The sequence below is a fragment of the Morus notabilis genome, unplaced genomic scaffold (assembly GCF_000414095.1).
Source record: "Morus notabilis unplaced genomic scaffold, ASM41409v2 Scaffold707, whole genome shotgun sequence".
In the NCBI taxonomy this organism is placed as follows: Eukaryota; Viridiplantae; Streptophyta; class Magnoliopsida; order Rosales; family Moraceae; genus Morus; species Morus notabilis.
The window spans coordinates 38596-49167 of record NW_010359910.1 but is presented as its reverse complement, the minus strand read 5'-3'; the positions used below and the strand labels follow the sequence as shown (position 1 = coordinate 49167).

At 32.7% G+C, this 10572-nt stretch overlaps 1 protein-coding gene across 2 annotated transcripts; it reads right to left on the bottom strand.

Moving 5' to 3' along the window:
- Positions 1-2142: 2142 nt before the first annotated feature.
- Positions 2143-7202, bottom strand: LOC21385993 (serine/arginine-rich splicing factor SR30). 2 transcript variants are annotated; one of them, XM_024163813.1, is made up of 14 exons: positions 7134-7202; positions 6602-6698; positions 6080-6145; positions 5827-5901; positions 5598-5700; positions 5462-5508; positions 5263-5320; positions 5128-5177; positions 4898-4954; positions 4670-4812; positions 4490-4558; positions 2671-2704; positions 2499-2561; positions 2143-2434 (listed from the first exon to the last, which is right to left on the bottom strand). In XM_024163813.1, exons 2-14 carry the CDS (start codon positions 6686-6688, stop codon positions 2420-2422), a joined length of 867 nt encoding a protein of 288 aa, XP_024019581.1. In that variant the 5' UTR covers positions 6689-6698; positions 7134-7202; the 3' UTR covers positions 2143-2419. The 2 variants fall into 2 exon arrangements, 1 of the variants encoding a protein (XP_024019581.1); XR_002901982.1 differs by lacking the exon at positions 2143-2434 and adding an exon at positions 3150-3227 and having other exon boundaries at positions 2521-2561.
- Positions 7203-10572: the final 3370 nt, after the last annotated feature.

The window sequence follows — 10572 nt, the reverse complement described above, 5'->3', positions numbered from 1 at the left end:
TGTTTTTGATTATTGCCCCTAGAATACAATAATTTTGCTGGCAGATTTTTTTTTTTTTTTTTAATCCTACTTTGTCTAATGTATTTGGTTTCCTACCGATAAGCTTCCTTCTTAATGTCCTCATATTTACCTTCCCCTCTACCAGAGTAAATGCGGTTTATGTCCAAGGCGTTTCATCTTTTAACAAATGTTTAAATTGGCGTCTTTCGTTTCTTGCTTTGGTTTTAATTAGTAAAAATTAGGTATGTCCTTCCGCATTTTAAAGATTATGTCAATTATGGTCCTAAACTTTTGAATTGAACAAGAATTAAACAATTAACCCCCTTATTGTATTATGCCTTAGAGGACATAAAATAAGATTACATGTTGGATGGCAAGGAATGGGCCATTTTATCCATCAAGTGACCCTCGCTGCTAGGTTAACAGTAAACCTAGTGCTTTTCAGGACAAGTATAACTGGTGGGTCATTTATTTATGTTTGAAAAGCATTTTCATCAATGCTTTTGTTTCCCTGGTGAACCATTTGTTTTGAGTATATAAGAAATGACTTTTTGCAATGAAGCCATCTGGTTTTGTTTTGCATTATTGCCTCTAGAATACAATAATATTGCTGGCTTTTTTTTTTTTTTTTTTTTTTTTTTTTTTTTTTTTTTTTTTTTAAATCCTACTTTGTCTAATGTATTTGGTTTCCTACCGATAAGCTTCCTTCTTAATGTCTTCATATTTACCTTCCCCTCTACCAGAGTAAATGCGGTTTATGTCCAAGGCGTTTCATCTTTTAACAAATGTTTAAATTGGCGTCTTTCGTTTCTTGCTTTGGTTTTAATTAGTAAAAATTAGGTATGTCCTTCCGCATTTTAAAGATTATGTCAATTATGGTCCTAAACTTTTGAATTGAACAAGAATTAAACAATTAACCCCCTTATTGTATTATAAATTTTAGTATTCTTTGAAGCTTAGTGTACCTTTTATTGAAAAGGATATGGTTCATCTTCGTCATCAAACCAAACAAAACACAATAATGTAGTAGTTGGTGAAATTGTGAAAATAACCACCGCAAGTGATTTAGGTCTTGATTGTTTCACAATTCAAATTTTTTACTAAAGTGTCCTCTCACAAAAGTTTAAGTTTTATTTTATTTTTTTTACTACAGTATTTTTTCCTACATGAATTTACTTTTCAATTTAAGTTCTCAACTTGTACTTATGAAAAGAACTAATCTACTTTAAACTGTTTGTGATGTAACAATTATTTTTATGGTGCCACTTAAGAGTTACTAATGTGCAATTTTTTCAAGTTAGTTTTAAATTTAACCTCAGAATAAGGATTGTTTCACTTTGTTCTTTATAATTCAAATGGCACCAAACTCTCGTCAACGCTAAATTTTTAGTTGTTGTGGATTGCGCGATTAATTGGTAGAAGACAATATAGGAGAAAGAGGTACAGGAATTGCGAGCAAAAGAGCCAAAACCAAAGTTAAAGTGAGAAAGAATTAACAATTAGTTTTTTTTTTTTTAATTTCAAATTCTATTTTGCAACTGACTAATCATATCACGTAACCGACGAATGATCAAAATGACTAAAAAATGGACGCTTTGATTCTCAAAATGCCAAAGTTATTACTTATGATAAGCTCGTAGGGAAGTTTTATACCATTTTTAAGTCATAGGAGATAAATTAAGATAATCTTTATTCTTTCTTCGAGGGTTAAATTTAAAATTAACCCTTTTTTTTTTTTTCAAACGTTCAAGCCCCAAGGAGATTTTGATAAAAAGAAAAAAAAAGAAAAAGAAGCCATTTCGAGTTTATTTTCAAATGAAAATTCCAGGGATCTAATTGACACTAGCCGCCAAAACTTTGGAGTTTATTTGTGAATTTCCTCTTTTAGATATTAACATGGCCCTTTGTTAGACTTCACTGAATGCAATGCAATCAGCCTGACAACGCTTTTAAGGTGCCACAACTAATAAACTATTTACTATAAGACTCACTTTTTATAAAGGCATTCGACACCAGTGGTGCTCCAAACATCCCTCAGCTTCTAAACGGCTTACCCCTATAAATCATAATTATTTACACCTAGGGAGGAGTGGAGATAGAAGAAACACGCAACATAGTTTAAAACAAGATAACAGCAATAGCTGAAAAGTTTAAAGTAAATAATTTAGTTTACGACATAGCTTCAGTTCAGTCGAACTATTACACTCGGACTCAAGAGTGTGATCTGCAATACGACATCAGTTCAGTGGTTAAACATCATCCACTTCCCAAAGAAAGCGCTCCATAATTAATCCTATCAAAGATAAAATATATAGTTAAGCTAAGTTCCTATCTCGGGGCCTATCTGATGCTTGAAACATCTAAAAACGCTACATAAGCATGATCTTCAGTAGCGGTCCCTGGTGTCAAAGGATCGGCTTCATTCAGATCTCACCTGCAAAGTACAAAACCGGAAAGATCACGTAAGAAAAATGGAAGCAACATGAGCTAGAACTTACAGAAGGGGAACGGGAAACAGATGCGCTTCTCGACCTAGACCGGCTCAGTCGGCGCTGAGCACGCTGCATGGAACAATGCAAAAGGCCAAGTATAAATGACATGAATTCTGCATGACAATAAAACTGTTGACATACACAATATTTTATTAAAAAAACAATGGAAGAATCTTACGGATGATATTGGAGATCGAGATCTTGACCTTGACCTGCGAAAATTCCACACACAATCCATCTCAATATCCCAATACCATGTTCCACATCACAGTTAATCACATTGAAAATTTAAAAACAACTATTCATCCTCTCGGCGCCTGCGCCTGAAACTCGTGATGTTCTTTCCATCATACGTAGAAACATGACTCAAATCAACAATACCAGGGGGGCAAAAAGTGACGGCAAAGAGCAACACACATTCCTACATTGCAGATGAGCAAAATCCACACTTGAACTTTGGAGCACATTAGAGCAAGGAAATCTTCATTTTGGAATGTCTACAATGATGTGCTTGACAATTTCTACTATTCATACAATCCAGCCTCAGTATTTGGACTAGATGTATATGGAACCAGTTTAGCACCCATCAACATACAACATTTGCGTATTACACCACAGACGTCTTATCCCAAGGTGGCCCTTAAAAAGTGGCATTACCGCAACTGAGAGACATTGAGCACCAAAATCCCACCAGGTTCCTAACATTGTGTCCCCAGATCTCCGCAAGAGCTGGATCTAGCAAACAAAGAAGGCAACCTTCATAAAAAAGAAAGATAAATGGCCAACCAGCCGAGCCTTTAACTCAATAACCCCTCAACGCTTAAAACAATTGTGAAATTTCAAGAAATCTGAAGAAAGGGTACCAAAAGACTTTTTATGAAAGGATTTGTGAAAAAAGCCGCAAGTAGAAACCCAGAACAAAAGATTGTGCAAGGGGATCCAAAGGTAAGTCAATAGTTTCTTCTAAAAGAAGTTCCAATTCTTTATGAGGTCAATAGGATTGACAAAAGTCTGATTCCATTATTGAATTGGAAGTGCAAAAAATACTCGCTAAAGAAGAATTATAAGGCCCAACTAAAAACTGGATACGTAAGATGTGAAAAGGATAAAATTTGGGAATCAAACAAGCTCGGAATATGGTCATCTAGAGGAACTTCGCAGATCAGGATGTCTACAACGTAAGTCCTACTAAAGGAAGATAACCTAGTTACCGAAGGGTTACAACCTATCTCTGAGCACATGCTAGCACTTAGCAAGTCCAGTGAGCAACTCTGCTCAACAAAACTTCTTTGCCAAAATACATATTTTAAACTCATGGATATACTTGGTTATTTAAGAGTTGAGGGGAACGAAACATACTCCAAAACTATGCACAAGAAAATAAGTTTTATCACAAGTTTATGACATGCTAATGCATGTCAATCCACAAGAATTTTAAGGTCTCAGGAGAAAGCAACACAAAGATGATTATGGATTTATCTCCGATAAATGTTGATGGCATCAAATACTTCCTTTCTTTTTTCACTTCCATTCAAAGAAACAAATAAACAAAATAAACAAAAGAAGTTTGGCATGAAAGAAAAGTTTGACACAAAAAAAGGAGACAGAGAGAGAGAGAGACAGAGAATGATCTAGGGAGAGATAATAATAGAGTCCCAAACAACGTGAGAGTTTTCTAAGAGAGAGATGCAGTCAGAGACCGTTATATCAGTTGCTAGATGCAAATAGCTGGCTGAAGAACTTAGCTATATACTTTAAGAATCAGAAAAATAATTTAATGGAATCATGGACCTTAAAATATATAAAACAAAAAAGCTTTCAATTGATATTCTTCAAAATCCTGAATACAAAGAACAGGAACTTGAATTCCCCTTGGCAAATAAATAAATAAATAACTTAATACAAATTTTAAGAAATTTGGAATTTGCCCTATACAAAGCAGCTATCCTAGATTCCTATATTAATTTAGATAACTAAGTAAAGGCAGATGTACACACCTTGAGTGAGACCTAGATGATACAGATACCGGCGGAGAGTGATGTAAATATTTTCCCCTTGGTGAAAGGCTGCAAAAAATAAAACCCAATCAATTTGCAGAATACATTAATCGTATTCTTGTTTCATACATATATTAATCATATTCTTGTTTCATATTATTACAAAGAAACCAAATGGACCTTCTGCTGCGGCCACGATAGCCATAGCTGTAACTAGGGCTACGGCTTCTATATGGACTGCGACTAGGGCTTCTAGAGTAGCTCCTCCTCGAATCATAACTGGGACTCCTGGAGTAGCTTCGCCTTGAATAAAACTCCCTCACCTAAACATACCATATTAATTAAAAGATTGTACAGGCATAAGATCACAACACAGCTGAGAAAATACATTGAAATTTTTTCACATACCCGAATATACGTCCGAGAAAAGGCATTTCGAAATTCAGAGTCATCAAGTTTCCTGATCTGCAGAGTATATTAAAACAAGTTTGCCAAGAACAACCATCAGATTTCTGCTATTTCGTGACAATTAAAATCTTCATAAAATTGCTTTCGAACATCAGATCCATATATGATAGTGAAACCATTAGAAAACAAGTCCCTACATAATTATAAACAGTTCAATATTATTAACTCACAGCATATTTCATATCGTCATAGTTTGTGTAGTCCACAATTCGCGTCATACCTACAAGAAAATTATTACAAAGCAATTGAGAAATTTCATACCAAACTCCAGATTCATGCAACTCAGAACAGTTGATACTACTTACCCCTACGATCACGAAAGACTTGAGAAAAACAGACATCACCAGCACGCCGCATGTGATCCTGGTAATTGAACACATGTGACCAATATCTTTTAAGAATGGATTCAACTAATTCAATGATGATACTTCACAACGCAGTTGCACAAAGCCTCACGTGTAAAGGGCAGTGCCATATAAGATGAATTAGAAGTATGGTGCTTACTTTCAGGTCTTGCCACGAAGCAGAAGAAGGCAATCCAGTCACCAGCACTGCACAAGCAAAGTAACATAAAATCAATTCTCAAACAAAGTTTTACTTTCTAGAGCTTACAAATAAAAGCATCTTAGACTACACGTACCACGATAGTCCGAACGCCTGGAAACCCCACGGCTACTGCTACTGTAACTGCTATAACGATCAGCTGATGATGAATATCCTCGACCTCCATGTGCGAGTTCAACCTACAAGTACCAATAAAGATGCAATATAATGAGAAAGGGGAGCAATTGTGGCACCTGGCATCTAGCTATAACAGAATATGGAGAGATTTTGGTACAAGAGAATAGGAATAAGCAAGTAAAACTAACCCTTAAGCAACAGCCATCAAAATTATATCCGTCCCGACCATTAATTGCATCTTCGGCATCACGGGGATCTTCAAACTGCAATAAAGAATGTCTATGAAGTATTAAATAAATAAATAAAGGAGATACGAAACTTGTGTATAAACAAGTCTAGTTCAAGGCAATAAAATTTCATCACCTATCTATTAAGATGGAAAAGGATGGAAAATTCATCACAATAACTCACTTCTACAAGCTATAAATATTTAGAACCCACCTCAACGAAAGCATAACCCGGCGGTCTTGGAGGTACTTTCAGATCAATGTCAACTATGGGCCCATACTGCATTATAAAAATTTTCCCATTAAAAGACATAAAAAAAAGCAGAGAGAGAGAACATTGGTAGTCAGCAATTCGCATAAATAATATAAAGGACCGAAACAAAATTTTTGAACTTAACCCGTAGTCATATTACGGATTAGTTTGCATACTAGTCCCAAAACAAATCCAATTTCCCTAATGGTTCCAAAAATATACCCAAATTGACTTGCTGTAAACTTAATGAAAATTTGAAGGTAAGGAAAAATAATAATCCTTTTACAAAGAGCTTCATTCGAATAAACTTGGAAGCACGAAAACAACACAACAATAATAAAGAAACTAAAACGTGAATTTCCACCGTTCATATATAATACTACAAAGATATAAACTTTGAACGTTAAACCCCATCAAAAAATAAAATATAATAAAATAAAACCAACAACTTTGAACGTTAAACATAAAGTAATTAAGACAAACCTTGATAAACAAATCTTCAACTTCTCTCAGACGAATATCCCCAGGAAGATTGCCAACGTAGAGCGTCCGGCTCGCTCGGTTGCTCATTTCTTACTGACTGAAACCATATTTGAAATTGAAGCTATATTATAACCACATAAATATATATATATATATATGGAGAGAGAGAGAGAGAGATATATATATATATATATATATGCTGAAATTAAAAAATAGAAAACTATAAAACTAAAAAAGCTAATGCAAATATTCAGAATATAGTCCAGAGAAATGGAAAGAATCTTTGATCCACAGAAATAGGTAAATTCAGGAAAAAAAAAAAAAAAAAAACAAAAATCAAGAAAAACATGGTTCAGTTTGAATTTCACTCGCGAAATCAAATGAAGAAATGCAAAAACGATGATTAAAAATTATTACTTGTTCTTCGTAGTTAGAATCGTAGCTTGAACAATAAATTTAATTGTTGATAAAAATTAAAAACTTTTAATTAAGATGATCAAATTTTTCGAAATAAGAAGAAGAAGAAAAGTACCTTGGTGTAGCAGAGCTTGCAACAGAGAGAGAGAGAGAGTGTGTGTGTGTGTGTGTGTGTTTGTCTCAGAGCTTCTGGAAGGCTTAAGAACATGAGACGTGTGGTTCATAAATGAAGGGAAGGAGCACGTGTCACTTTTCGTAAAGGAGTTACATTTACATTGTGTGCTTTTCGCTTGTACGGGATTTTATGTGGACTAAAGACGATCGCCGTTAAATTTGGTATTGGGATTGGTCACGTACAAAGTGAAGAAGGATTTTTTTTTACTTTTTTTTTTCTTGCGAGGAGAAAATTTAATTTAAAAAAATTTTCTAATACGTCCGTGCGTTAATAAGTCAAATTTTTTAATGGTTAACTTTATATATTTTTTAATTATTAAATTTATATATTTTTTAATTTTTACGTAATTTTATAAAAATTTATTAACATATCTAAAGAAGGTCCTTTTATTAAAAGAAAAACGTGAATTTTATTTTCAAAGGTCTCTCACTAAATCCATAATTTAATTAATGTTACCTTTCTAATGGACACTATTGCTTTTATAATCTAGTTTTATTTTCTTTTAATTTTTTTATAATTATAGGGCTTGTTCTTTTAGAGTTTAACTTGAATATAATTTTTGAGTTGAATTTGAGTTATAATTTAAGTTAAACTTATAACTTAAGTTTGTGTTTAGTTGTGTACATTTGAGTTATGGTTTGAGATAAGAATCTTTTTAAGTTTGTGTTTGAGTGAGTCAAAACTTAAATTTATATTTAGATAGTATTTTAATAAAAACTCAATGCTGATGAAAAATTTTAATAGGGTATATGGGTCGGGTTTTATTCGTCTTTTCGTTGTCAACGCATAGAAAAAAAATCATCTCAATCAGAATTAAAACGAAAAAGTTATAGCATTTTTAAGAATGAAAAAATATTGTTCATTAATTTGAATTCGAGTTTCTGAACTCGAGTTGAAGGGAAAACTTGAACTCGAATTTTAGTCCTATCAAACTTAAATTACAACTTCAACTCAAGTTATAACTCAAACTCAACTTAAAATTTACACTCAGATTACTTATCAAAAAGAATAAAAGAACAGCCTCTTAATTTGACGGAAAAATAGTATTCATCCTCGTGGGCTAAAAAAATGGTCCCACTAAATTGAGTTCTATTCACCCAGTGGGACTCGCTTTTTATGAGCGGTTTAATCTCACAAAAAAATGTATAGAGATGTTCAAGCAAAAAAGAATCGCTGTTTGTCCCCTTCGGGTTACAAAAGCCCCGAAGTCCTAAAAGAGGAGTAGCAGAGTTCGTTAGGCTGGAATCTGGATGGACCTTTGCCACAAGAAGGTGGGGGATAAATTGATGGCAAAGCTTACTCTACATGCAGTTTAGTATGTTATTATTATTATGTTTTTTCTTTTCAATACCCAGAAATTTTTTGAACCCAGTTTGTGAGCACAAGTTGGAAACTAGAACCCTCCTCTACAAATTATGACATTTGTCATGTAGGTGCCTATAATTTATAAAGAGGTTCGAATCTCAATACTTTGTGGGAGTAAACCAAATACCTGACCATTCCAAACAACACCCCATAGATCAGTTTTGTATGTTATTTGTTCCTTCCTTCGTATAAACGTATTTTTATGTTGTATCATGTGTTACTCGTCAATATCATGAGAAATATAGTATTTTTATATATAGAGTAATATGATAAGAGATGTTTTTGTCATACGACACATGTTCTGTTTTTCATTTTATATCCTTTCAACACAAAAGTTAAATGTGTCACATGTTTCGATTATTAAAAAAGTGTCGCATGTTTCGATTATTAACAAAAAAATTCAAGTGGATGATTTTTTTTTTTTAATCCAACGTCCAAAACACAGAAATTTATAGAATTGCTGGCAAAAGAAGTCCATTGAATTGTTTCATACTTCAAACTTCAAACTTTGCATTGTACGGCTCACTCTTATACGGGCACAATAGGGTAATCCAGCTGGTCTTTTTTACTTTGATTTGAAGTTTGAACAAGAATGTAGCAACCATCAAATACTACGAACTTGGACAAGTTTTATAAATTCTTTATAAATTTTGTCATTTGTGTTAATATGCTCACTGAATTTTAAAATATGTAGTGCTCCATGAACTTTGTCACTTGTATCAACATGTCCCTTTAAGATAATTCCATTAAGTTTTTTAACGGAATTGCTTATATATGATTTGAACTTTGTCACTTGTATCAATATGCTCCTTGAACTTTAAAATGTACTTATTTTGCCTCCCGAATTATGATATGTCTTCAACTTTTTTCCCTCTATCTTGATTCTATTAGTTTTTTGAACGGAAATGTTGATATGACCATTAAATTACTAATTATCTATGATATTTGAGGTTTATTGAGCACCTTCTCCTCTAAAAATATTAGTTAAACATCAATTCTCAAAACATTAGTTGATTAGAGGTAATAAAGAGGGAAAATGAGAAGTAAATATGTATAATGGAATGAATTTTGTTATTTTTTTTCTTAATATTTCACCTACATAGAAGTGCTCGACATAAAAACATGTTTATGCTTTATACATATATAGCATTTCTAAATCAAAATGGTTCAAGTCATTTATTTTATTGTACATTTAAAAAAAAAAATTTCACCAGATACCTTAAGATATCCATTAACTTTACAAACTTTAATGGTCAAATATTATAGATAATTAGTAATTTAATTGTCATATCAACTTTTACGATCAAAAAACTGATAGAATCAAGATGGAGAGAGAAAAGTGGAGACTTATCATAATTCGGAGGGCAAAACAAATATATTTTAAAGTTCAGGGACATAGTAAAATAAGTGTCAAAGTTCAAGGGGTGTTTGTAAGAATTTCTGTTAAAAAATTTAACGGAGTTAACCTTAAGAGGTATATTGATACAAGTGACAAAGTTCAGGGACACAACATGCATATTTTAAAATTCATAAGGCATGCAATTACAAGTGTCAAAATTCAGGATAAATTTATAAAATTTATTCTATGAACTTTATTTTGTTCTGAAAGGAGATGAATATGTTTATTTTATGGTTTTTATACCAAAATTTGGCTTTCACAAGAGCTAATAACATATAGGAAATATGGAAATATGGTTATCATCACAAGTGAAAAGAATGCTACTCATGTAACAAAGTTGATTGTATTATACACATAATCTAGTTGTTCCATAATAATAATAATAATAATAATAATAATAATAGTTTAATACCTATGTAATAAATAAACTACTTCTGAAACAACGGGCTGGCATCATTCATAACGCTAATGACCAAATAAAGGTTGGTGTCCCTTTACATCGCATGTAAAAGAAATGAAGGCGTAAGACCTAATAAAATATAGGGAGGAAAGAGGAAAATATGCTAAGATTTGAGATGAATTAAAATTAATAGGTCAATAATTTACATAAGTTAA